Source organism: Scardinius erythrophthalmus (genome assembly GCF_964197995.2).
Source record: "Scardinius erythrophthalmus genome assembly, chromosome: 18".
Taxonomy (NCBI): domain Eukaryota; kingdom Metazoa; phylum Chordata; class Actinopteri; order Cypriniformes; family Leuciscidae; genus Scardinius; species Scardinius erythrophthalmus.
Window position 1 is genome coordinate 1,471,905 of NC_138238.1, and position 12,548 is coordinate 1,484,452.

At 39.1% G+C, this 12,548-nt stretch overlaps 1 protein-coding gene across 2 annotated transcripts in view; it reads left to right on the forward strand.

Moving 5' to 3' along the window:
- sec31b (SEC31 homolog B, COPII coat complex component) overlaps positions 1–12,548 on the forward strand; it is a 38,655-nt gene that overhangs the window by 24,324 nt on the left and 1,783 nt on the right. Inside the window, exons 20-26 of one of the 2 annotated variants that reach the window (XM_081393625.1) lie at positions 1,544–1,670; positions 3,180–3,554; positions 7,044–7,082; positions 8,357–8,415; positions 9,046–9,171; positions 10,000–10,119; positions 11,538–11,609. In XM_081393625.1, coding sequence (XP_081249751.1) covers positions 1,544–1,670; positions 3,180–3,554; positions 7,044–7,082; positions 8,357–8,415; positions 9,046–9,171; positions 10,000–10,119; positions 11,538–11,609 — 918 coding nt within the window. The remainder of the gene's footprint in view (positions 1–1,543; positions 1,671–3,179; positions 3,555–7,043; positions 7,083–8,356; positions 8,416–9,045; positions 9,172–9,999; positions 10,120–11,537; positions 11,610–12,548) is intronic. The other variant, XM_081393626.1, reaches the window with a different exon arrangement.

The following is a 12,548-nucleotide window of genomic DNA, read 5'->3' on the forward strand; positions in this document are numbered from 1 at the left end:
ATTTTTATTTGCTGTCTCAAAATATGTACGTTAGTGTGATAAATCTATGGGCTTTTTCAGATCTTTCGATCTAATGGATGAAATAAGCTAATTGACATATGAACGTGATCAGAGACGACGGAAAAACACACGGAGAGCATCAGCTTTCATTTCTGCTCTGACAGACGCAAGACCAGCCGAACGCCGAGTGTGTGTGTGTGTGTGTGAGAAATCAGGAATGCTGAGAGAACATTGTGCTTGGTATGTTTTTCCTCTTCAAACTAAACTTGGGTCTCCAGCCGACAGAGTTTAAATCCCGTCTGGCTAGAGCGCTTCCCGTAATGTTCACGCATTGGGTCAGTAGGCGGAGAGTGGCTGTTCGAGCACTTGAGCATTTACACTACGAAAGCCGGAAGAAATTTTCTGCGTGTTTATCACACTAACGTACATATTTTGAGACAGCAAATAAAAATGATTACTTATGAAGGCTATATTCAAATAAATTGATAGTATCACATTTTCTTCAAAACTATATCTACATTTTTAATGCCTGTAGGATTAAAATTTAATGCTATTTAAGGCCTTAATCTTCGCAAAATCCATTTAATGACTTCTAATGCTTTTTAATGCCCCACGGAAACCCTGCAAGTGGAACCAGGGTTTACACTGTGAGAGGAATCCAGTCGAATGTGTTTTCCGCTACCTCTAGAAGTGGTCGAAAGTGGACAAGCTCAAAACATTCTAGACACCGTTCACTTGTGAACCGATCAACCAAAGCGCATCTTAACACGAGGTGTAATCAGGACCTGAGGCCTAATCCTGCCTTAATCGAAGCCCTGTCTGTGAAACCAGGCCATAGTGTTTTATTGACCCGGTCTCAGTGGCAATCCACTGTTCCGGTGCAAATATAAACGTGACGGAGCAAAATGATGCCCGTTTGGGCCGTTCACAGAGAATACCGTTTTTATGGATAGCCATTATATAGTATTTGCATTGTTTTTATGTAAAATGTGTGGCGCTAAATGAAGTTAAAACAGGATCTACTTTAAAAAACACACCTCTACAAAAATGCATGTGGCGTCAGATATAACCTGTGCCGTTGTTCATATTGACATCTGACTGACACACTTTAAAAAGTCCAAACTCACATTTTGGACACAATTCAATGAATTACAATAATGCTGTCTCCATAACTCCAGAGGCATCATCTAAAGTGCGTGGAAGAGATATTCTGCACTTCCTGTAATATTGTTATTTAACAGCCCTCAGAGTTTGCTTATTTTTACAGAAGAAGCGGATAGCATACGTGCATCTTGCTTTAGTGTGTTTCTTATACTCAAGTTTTTTGAATGCAAGTTTTTCATGTAATATTAATATTTCATTTTAATTCATCTTTACTGTTTCTCAGTTATCAATAACAACACTGGGAATAATAATAAGTTGCCCTAACTTGCACCTCGTTCCTCGTGTGTTTGCTTCATCACGGCTGCTCAGACTGTTGCATAAGCTTGACCTGTAATGCAATAGTTATTCAGGCATGTGTTGTAATGTGTGTCCTGCGCAGGGGTCGTACCCGTCCACACTCCCTCCGCAGACGACGCCCCGTCTCTTCACCCCTCAGACTGATTCTGCTGGAGCGCCACGGCCCGGCCTGAGACCACATTACCCACAATACCCTGCCACAGCTCCAGGTAACCACATCAGCTTCATAACACACCCCCTGCCCTCGACTAAAGGTTTTTCTAGTCGACTGGTAGTCGTTCATTTAATCCGTTAGTCGACTAATCGCGCATTTATATTAATAAGCCATCAATCATAATAATGCCCCTTTAATCGCCTATATATAATACATAGTCTAATCAGCGCTCAAATGCACACGTAAAGCGTGCCACAGCTCCAGGTAACCACATCAGCTTCATAATACATCCTAACAACCGTTTCACACCGTATTTTATCCGGTGTGCATGTGAAAGCACACTTTTGATGGACAAAATAAATATGATTTCACACACTTTATGCATGTTTTGTAAGATTCCCCTAACTGTTAAACATATTTTATTAGATTGTCCTGGACTTAATACAAGTAGAATGCTCTTTTATGAAGTTACCTCGCTTAAGGACTTATTGAGTAAGATTATGCCTGAAAAGGTTTTGGATTATTTAATTTTTTTATCATATGTTAATTTAAAAAATCTTGCTCTTGACTTGCTGTTTGGTTTTTATAGTATTTATGTGATATTTGTATTTTTGTAATTTAATTTTTTGCCATGAAAATAGCTTTGAATGCTGACATGGCACTAAATAAAACAATCTGAATCTGAATCACATAAAATGTGCCCCAAATACCCAGAATAAGCATGTCTAGTATGTTTTAACAGGAACTGGAGTATGTCAGAAAAGAAAATGAAGACTCAAAAATATTTATGGAAGATTTACCCATTTAAACTTGTTTTTAATTATTCAGGTTGGGTGAAAGTATGGTGTTTTATATATATATATATATATATATATAAAAAAAACTAAATAAACTAGCCAGAAAATATGATGTAGAACAAATCAAACCCGAGCCAAATCATACCCGAGTGTGTGTGATTTTTATATTTTTATCTGCGGAGTTTGCCGTCTTGTGAACATATCGAAGTGACGTGATCGGAGCTGTTTTCTTGGTTGTTTTTGTTGTTTACTTTTTACATGCCAGTGTTGTACACCTCCCCATCTTAACAAACTTTCAAAACTATCAAGTTTAAAATGACCAACTTCTAAAAACTAATTTATAGAAGTAATGCTCGCTTATATGTAGCTTTGGAGCGGCTATGATTGATGCGTGTTGCTTTTTCAAATGCACGTTATAAGCGACTCAAACTCGAGTGCTTTCAGAGTGAGCAGCGTTTACTGAGCCGTACGTCACTGACAAGCTGCACATAAGAAATAAATAATCGCAGCCTTTGCGATTTCAAAATCGCGATCAGCCAAATCAGTTTAAGCACAATTAATCGTGCAGCCATATTCATAATGCATCCTAATTTCAACCGATCCGGATTTTTTTATGACGGACGAAAGTTTCGGAGGCAGTGTGGTAACGTGATTGACACAACATGAGGTCGTATTTATTTTTTATTTGACGAGAATTTCGGACTCAGTGTGCAAGCACCTTTACACATTGACCCCAGAAACACTCTAGTAAATGTTTCCTCCTCCAGGTTTCCCTCAGTCTCAGCCGTTCCCTCAGTCCGGGTCTCTCGGTGGCCCTATGGGCTTCATGTCCGGCCCGTCGATGACCTCCTCCAGCCTGACGGGTCCTTCAGTGCCGCCCGCGTCTCCGCCGGGACCCCTGGTGTCTCCATCGGGACCCATGATGTCTTCTCCACCCGCTCCAGGGTTCATATCTCCCACCTCTCTGCCAGGCGGCCCGATGCCCTTCTTCCCAGGCCCTCCTCACACACAGGGGCCTCCACACACACACACACCTGCCAGCGGTGTGTATACGCCTCTCGGAGCCGGTTATCCTCAGGGTGGACCCGGAGCTCCAGGAGCGAAGAGCTTCGCCGGCACCGGCCTCCCACCTCCACCTACAGGTACATGCTGAACCCTTCAACAGTTTGGAATGATTAAAGGGATAGTTCACCCAAAAAATTAAAATTAGCCCATGATTTACTCATCCTCAAACCATCCTAGGTGTATATGACATTCTTCTTTCAGACGAACACAATCAGAGTTATATTAAAAAATGTCCTGGCTCTTCCTAGCTTTATAATGGCAGTGAATGGCAGGATATTTGATCTATCCATCATAAAGTGCATCTATCCATGATAAAAGTGCATCTATCCCTGATAAGTGCATCTATCCATGATAATTGTGCATCTATCCATGATAATAGTGCATCTATCCATGATAATAGTGCATCTATCCATGATAAAAGTGCATCTATCCATGATAATAGTGCATCTATCCATGATAATAGTGCATCTATCCATGATAAAAGTGCATCTATCCATCATAAAAGTGCATCTATCCATGATAATAGTGCATCTATCCATGATAAAAGTGCATCTATCCATCGTAAAAGTGCATCTATCCATCATAATAGTGCATCTATCCATGATAAAAGTGCATCTATCCATGATAAAAGTGCATCTTTCCATCATAATAGTGCATCTATCCATGATAAAAGTGCATCTATCCATGATAATAGTGCATCTATCCATGATAAAAGTGCATCTATCCCTGATAAAAGTGCATCTATCCATGATAATAGTGCATCTATCCATGATAAAAGTGCATCTATCCCTGATAAGTGCATCTATCCATGATAATTGTGCATCTATCCATGATAATAGTGCATCTATCCATGATAAAAGTGCATCTATCCATTATAAAAGTGCATCTATCCATCGTAAAAGTGCATCTATCCATCATAATAGTGCATCTATCCATGATAAAAGTGCATCTATCCATGATAATAGTGCATCTATCCATCATAAAAGTTCATCTATCCATCATAAAAGTGCATCTATTCATGATAAATGTGCATCTATCCATGATAAAAGTGCATCTATCCATGATAAAAGTGCATCTATCCATCATAAAAGTGCATCTATCCATCATAAAAGTGCATCTATCCATGATAAAAGTGCATCTATCCATGATAAAAGTGCATCTATCCATCATAAAAGTGCATCTGTCCATGATAAAAGTGCATCTGTCCATCATAAAAGTGCATCTGTCCATCATAAAAGTGCATCTATCCATGATAAAAGTGCATCTATCCATCATAAAAGTGCATCTATCCATGATAAAAGTGCATCTATCCATGATAAAAGTGCATCTATCCATCATAAAAGTGCATCTGTCCATGATAAAAGTGCATCTGTCCATCATAAAAGTGCATCTGTCCATCATAAAAGTGCATCTGTCCATCATAAAAGTGCATCTATCCATCATAAAAGTGCATCTATCCATCATAAAAGTGCATCTATCATCATAATATGCTCCACACGGCTCCGGGGGCCTTAAGACAGATAGAAGGACAGACCGACAGATAGACAGACAGACCACTTTCCGGCTGAAGGCAAGCCTTTCGGGCCCTCTCTCCTAAACAATAAAAGAGGGACCCTTTCTAGGCTGCTTTCCAAGAAACACACTCGCATACATATAGTGTACATTCACACTCGCATACATATAGTGTACATTCACACTCGCATACATATAGTGTACATTCACACTCGCATACATATAGTGTACATTCACACTCGCATACATATAGTGTACATTCACACTCGCATACATATAGTGTACATTCACACTCGCATACATATAGAGTACATTCACACTCGCATACATATAGTGTACATTCACACTCGCATACATATAGTGTACATTCACACTCGCATACATATAGTGTACATTCACACTCGCATACATATAGTGTACATTCACACTCGCATACATATAGTGTACATTCACACTCGCATACATATAGTGTACATTCACACTCGCATACATATAGTGTACATTCACACTCGCATACATATAGTGTACATTCACACTCGCATACATATAGTGTACATTCACACTCGCATACATATAGTGTACATTAACACTCGCATACATATAGTGTACATTAACACTCGCATACATATAGTGTACATTCACACTCGCATACATATAGTGTACATTCACACTCGCATACATATAGTGTACATTCACACTCGCATACATATAGTGTACATTCACACTCGCATACATATAGTGTACATTCACACTCGCATACATATAGTGTACATTCACACTCGCATACATATAGTGTACATTCACACTCGCATACATATAGTGTACATTCACACTCGCATACATATAGTGTACATTCACACTCGCATACATATAGTGTACATTCACACTCGCATACATATAGTGTACATTCACACTCGCATACATATAGTGTACATTCACACTCGCATACATATAGTGTACATTCACACTCGCATACATATAGTGTACATTCACACTCGCATACATATAGAGTACATTCACACTCGCATACATATAGTGTACATTCACACTCGCATACATATAGTGTACATTCACACTCGCATACATATAGTGTACATTCACACTCGCATACATATAGTGTACATTCACACTCGCATACATATAGTGTACATTCACACTCGCATACATATAGTGTACATTCACACTCGCATACATATAGTGTACATTCACACTCGCATACATATAGTGTACATTCACACTCGCATACATATAGTGTACATTCACACTCGCATACATATAGTGTACATTCACACTCGCATACATATAGAGTACATTAAAACAGAGATGTGCAGAGAAGCAGGAACTGCTCTCCGCTCCGACCCCTGGAGCCTCGAAGACCAAAGAGGGAGAGAACACGGCGAAACAGAGACGGAAAAGTCAGGCTGATTTATCTTGCAATAACTATATTTATTTATACCATTTTATAACACATCTCTCCATGACCAAATGTAAATAAAATAAAAAAAAATTTACTTTTCCTCCGTCCAGTAATAATTTGGCGGTTAAACGCCACACAGAATGTGTTTGCATTCCATCGTTTTTAACGTGAACTCCGGCCCAGACGTGACTGACCGTTGCGCTCGCATCTCGCTTCAATAGTTTAGCGGAGTATCGTGTGTTACGCGGCTTTCTAAAGCGCGGTTCTCAAGTTAAAATAACTTTTAAAAGCACGTCTCTAGATCTGCGTCTCGCGTTTCTAACCGCATCCTTACAGGAACATGCAGAACCCGTCGAGAGTTTGGGACGATTCAGATGTTTTTAGGTGTTTGAAAGATGTCTCTTCAGGAAGAGCGAAAATAAATGATCTACTCACCATCATGTTCAATGATGATGATGATGATGATGATAAAAAAGGCACCAGCTGATCTCCTCTTGTTTTAGGAAGAAAGTTGCACAGGTTTGGGGAGAATAACCGATGACAGAAATGAAATCACAGACTTGTGAACTTGTTTTTTGGGAGTTGAAAACTCCTCTGGAGTGACTCTGAAATATTGATCCTGCTGTTTGATTTCCAGGATATTTCCCATGGCTGACTTACCAGACAGAAGAGGAAGGTGACAGGGAGTGTGTGTGTGTGTGTGTGTGTGTGTGTGTGTGTGTGTGTGTGTGTGTGTGTGTGTGTGTGTGTGTGTGTGTGTGTGTGTGTGTGTGTGTGTGTGTGTGTGTGTGTGTGTGTGTGTGTGTGTGTGTGTGTGTGTGTGTGTGTGTGTGTGTGTGTGTGTGTGTGTGTGTGTGTGTGTGTGTGTGTGTGTGTGTGTGTGTGTGTTATATAAGCTTCAGAACAGTGATAGTTGTGTGTGTGTGCGTTTATAAGCTTCAGAACAGAGACATTGTGTTTGTTTATAAGCTTCAGAACAGTGTGTGTGTGTGTGTGTGTGTGTGTGTGTGTGTGTGTGTGTGTGTGTGTGTGTGTGTGTGTGTGTGTGTGTGTGTGTGTGTGTGTTTATAAGCTTCAGAACAGAGCATTGTGTGTGTGTTCCAGTGCTTCATAGGGACAGCTACAGTCCAAACAGGCCAACTTCGATCTCGGCTCGTCTAATATTAATGCTGACTGATGATGAGTTGTGTGTCAGAATAATAATAACAGCACACTGATCGTGTAGAGCTTCCCGTGTGATCTCCCGGAGGCTCATGGGTAATCATGTTTGTGTGGCTTCTGAAGGCTGCTTGCAAGTTTGCTGTGTGAGTTTTGCATTCGGATGATATAATCTGACAGATTAAGAGGAAGGAGAGTTAATAACACTGTTCAAAGTTTGGGGTCTGTATTTTTATTCATCAAACCTGCATTTATTTGATCAACAATACAGTAAATATTGTGAGATATTATAATTTTAAAAAGGCTGTTCTCTATGTGAATATACAGTAAAGTGTAATTTATTCCTGTGATCAAAGCTGAATGTTCAGCATCATTACTCAAGTCTTCAGTGTCACATGATCCTTCACAAATCACTCTAATATGAGGATTTGATGCTCAAGAAACATTTATGATTATTATCATTGGTTGAAAACAGTTTTGCTGCAGTTTAATGCATCCCTGTTGAATCTTCCTGACCCATAAACCTTCAGGCAGAAACACAATCACTCTTAGAAATGTGAGTGAATATCAGATCCTCTATTAGTGCTTCAAACTCCTGTGTGTCAGAGGTTAAGCTTGATGAAGTGTGTTTGTGGGTCTTCCTGTGCTATAAAGGAGAAGTAGTCGATGCGATGACATTCACACATTTATAAGTGTGACTTTAGTGTCCAGATGAGTTTTGGTGCTGCTTTATTAATGCATGCATTATTATTTCCATGCATGTTTTGGTGACTGTGACTCTTCTCTCTTCAGTGGCTCATGACGGCTGGAACGACCCTCCGGCCGTACGCTCAGGACAACGCAAGAAAAAGGTATTTATTTGCATAATGACGTCAATACTGATTATAATGTATTTAATGGGAAACAATATGATGAGTCCCAACCAAGCGGCAACCTTCCCGTCTCTCTCTCGAATCCGACACTGAGTGACTCAAACTGCAGTTCATCCACTGGCCACTAGAGACTCAATCCCATAAACCCCCATGTTAAAATGCCCAACTTTACAGCAGAAAAACACATGATTACAGTCTGGTGCTGAAAGTGGTTTTGGTCTATAAAGCTAATGTTGCTCTTCATGACGACTGTGAGGACGGTGAGTTTTTTTATAACTCATCCATTTAAATTATATTAAGCCTTAAAGTTCTGCATAATTAAGGGCGTGGCCACTTGAGTGACAGGTGGATTGCCGCTGATGTCACTACTAGCCGTTTGTCTGCTGTGTGTTAGCGTCACGTCACCTCAGCTAATCCGCCTCACCGCACATTGTCGTTTATCCGGGAGTGACGCGCTAACAAGATGGCGACGGCCGGCTCCGCCCACTTTGAGCTTCAGAAACACTACAGATGACGGGTGTTTTTACAGTCTATGGTTTATAGAGTGTGTGTGTGTGTGTGTGTGTGTGTGTGTGTGTGTGTGTGTGTGTGTGTGTGTGTGTTGTACAGCTGCCAGAGAACTACACTCCTCCTGCTCCGATCACAGCGCCGGTGATGGGCTTCCCAACGGAGAATCCTGCGCAACAGGACCGAGTCCAGGTCCCTCCCGGAGCCCCTCAGGAGCCGAACATACAGGTCAGAGGTCATCGTGTTAGGGTCGGATCGGATGTGCTAGTGAGATCTAAGGCTGTCAAAATGGCTGAAAAGATAAATTTGAATTTCTTTCTTAAATATTAGGAAAATTCGATTATATTTGAATTCTAAAGGCAAAAAGTGCTGTATTATCTCCTATGCCCACAAGAGGGCGCAACAGGCAAATATAAACCAAATCAAGTGTCGCATCTTTTATTGAAATGAAATGTTCACTTTTTAAAGGGTATTAACTTTTGAAACAATTGTACTTAAATAAACAATTTCCTGCCATTTTTCAAATGAACAATGGCGCCGCACCGCGCTGTATAGGGTTAGGCGTTGTATAGCCCTAACCCTAACCCTAACCCTAACCCTAACCCTAACCCTAACCTGGATAAGCTAACATAAACACACCGCGTCAGTGACGTCATCATGTCTCGTGTCTTCTGACACACCAAAAATTCGAAAATGCACAGTTTTTGCATTCGAATGTGCACGAAAAATTAGAGAATACTTTATTTGATTTTTGTTAACTAAATAATTGTACTATATTTTGGTTTTGATAATGTTTTTTATAAAAAAGGGGATTTTTTTATACTAAATTATATTTACGTTGCCTTTATAATCCATTTATTCACCTAAGCTAACAAAAATAGCCACGTCAGTTACATCATCATCATCATGTCTCGCGCGCCTCTCGACACAACTAAAATTTGCACAGTTTTTGCATTCGGATGTGCAGTTTTTTATTTTATTTGATGAATATTTGAAATGCAGTGACGGCCCCAGTGTGATCTGAGTGCCTGATTGTGCCGTGCCGTGTGTGTTCAGTCTTTACAGCAGCTTCCTGCGGTGCGAGTGGGACAGAAGGAAATCCCCCCCGAACACATGATCATCAAGACCACCTTCAGCAGTTTAGTTCAGCGCTGTCAGCTGGCCGCCGCAGACCCGGTAGCACACACACACACACACACACACACACACACACACACACACACACACACACACACACACACACACACATGTCTGGTGCACTATCTTTGTGAGGACTCTCCATAGACGTAATGGTTTTTATACTGTACACACTGTATATTCTGTCCCCTTACACTAACCCTATCCCTAAACCTACCCATCACAGGAAACTTTCTGCATTTTTACATTTTCAATAAAAACTAATTCTGTATGATTTATAAGCTTTTGAACCCATGGGGACCTCAATTTAGTCCCCATGAGTCTGTGTGCATTCAGGTTTAAGTCCCCACCGGTGTAGAAAAACATGTCCACACACACACACACACACACACACACACACACACACACACACACACACACAGCATAACTCTAATCTGATTGGCAGGCTTTATTCAACCTTCTGGAATCAGTCACAGGTTTATAACCTGTCCTCAAAGAAACAAAGTATTTTGTCAATACAATCTTTAATTGAATTAATACCCAAATTATTGATTTTAGAAGGTGAAAAATGAATAACATTCTCAAGCGTATTATATATAAGATAAAAAAATTCATTATTATTGTTACTACCTTCATAATCACATTAATCCTCAAAAAAGATGTGCATGTGACCAGAAGACAAGAGCTCATAACTCTAATCTGATTGGCTGGCTTTATACAACCTTCTGGAAGTATTTGGTCAATACAATCTCTTGTAATAAAATCTTTTGTAATCTTTTATTGTGACATTGCAGCACAACTGTTTTCAACATTGATAATAATCAGAAATGTTTATCATATAATCATAAATCCTCATATTAGAGTGATTTCTGAAGGATCATGTGACACTGAAGACTGGAGTAATGATGCTGAACATCCAGCTTTGATCACAGGAGTAAATTACACTTTACTGTATATTCACATAGAGAACAGAGGATTTACATTATAATAATATTTCACTATTTTACTGTATTTTTGATCAAATAAACAGAGCTTTAGTGCAGCAGAAGAGACGTCTGTAAGAAACATTAGGAAATCTTAATTACTCCAAACTTTTGAGCGGTAGTGTATAATGTACAAACACAAAGCCTTTAAAAAAAAAAGTTGTACTTAAGATCTCATTATTATGTCTTGCATACAGAATTAATATCCAAATTATTGATTTGAGAAGGTGAAAAATTAATTACATTCTCAAACATATCATAAATAGAATATATAAAGATATTAAGATATTAAAGATATTCATTATTATTGTCACTACCATCATAGTCACATTAATCCCAGAAAAAGATGTGCATGTGATCAGAAGACGAGCTCATAAGTCTCTTCCTGAGGAATGGGAGGATTTTTAACCCTTAATAAGCTGCAAAGTGCATTTGATTTTTCTTTTTAATTTCTTATATTAACTTTCCTTCCAGCAAACGAAGCGCAAACTTGACGACGCCTCCAAACGCCTCGAGAGTCTGTACGACAAACTGCGGGATCAAGCGGTGAGTTGAAGACGTTCATTCCCGTCTGACGAGCAGGGTTCATATAAAAGCTGCTTAAAACGCTTGAATTGAAAGTTAAATCTTGGAAAACCCTTGAAAACAACATATTTATCAAAAGGTACTTGAATTATTGAAAGACAATATATGTGACCCTGGATCACGTCACCAGTCTCGAGTCGCACGGGTTTATCTGTGGCAATATCCAACAATACATTTTATGGGTCAAAATTATCGATTTCTCTTTTATGCCGAAAATCATGAGGATATTCAGTAAAGATCATGTTCCATGAAGATATTATGTAAATTTCCTACCGTAAATATATAAAACATGTATTTCTGTGAGTGAATGCTGCACAATCGCCAACATAAATGCACAACTTTAAAGGAGATTTTCTCAATGTTTCGATTTTTTTGCATCCTCAGATTCCAGATTTACAATAGTTGTATCTCGACCAAATATTGTCCTATCCTAACAAACCACACATCAATGGAAAGCTTATTTATTCATGATGTATACATTTTAATTTTTAAAAATCCATCCAGGGTCACATATGTGAAATTTCACACAAAATCAAAGCTGCAGCCCATCTGATATATATAATATGAGGTATCTCACTTGGCTATGAGTGTGATATTGCTCATAAATATCCAAGTATATGATCCAGCTTTCACTCTTCAGGTCAATCATACATTCATGAGAGAAAAAAATCAGTTTGAATAAAGAAAGCGATATCTTTGTCATAGTATCTTTTCAATGGTTAGTTATTATTTCTTCCATTTTGTTTAATTCGTTTATTTTTGTTTATCTATTTACCATGTTTAGAATTTGAAAGATAATAAAGATATTGTTTGATAAGTGTGATCTCTGATTTTAGTCCTTGAAAATCAAAATGTAGTGCTTGAAAAGTCCTGGAATGTCATTTTATCTGTACGAACCGT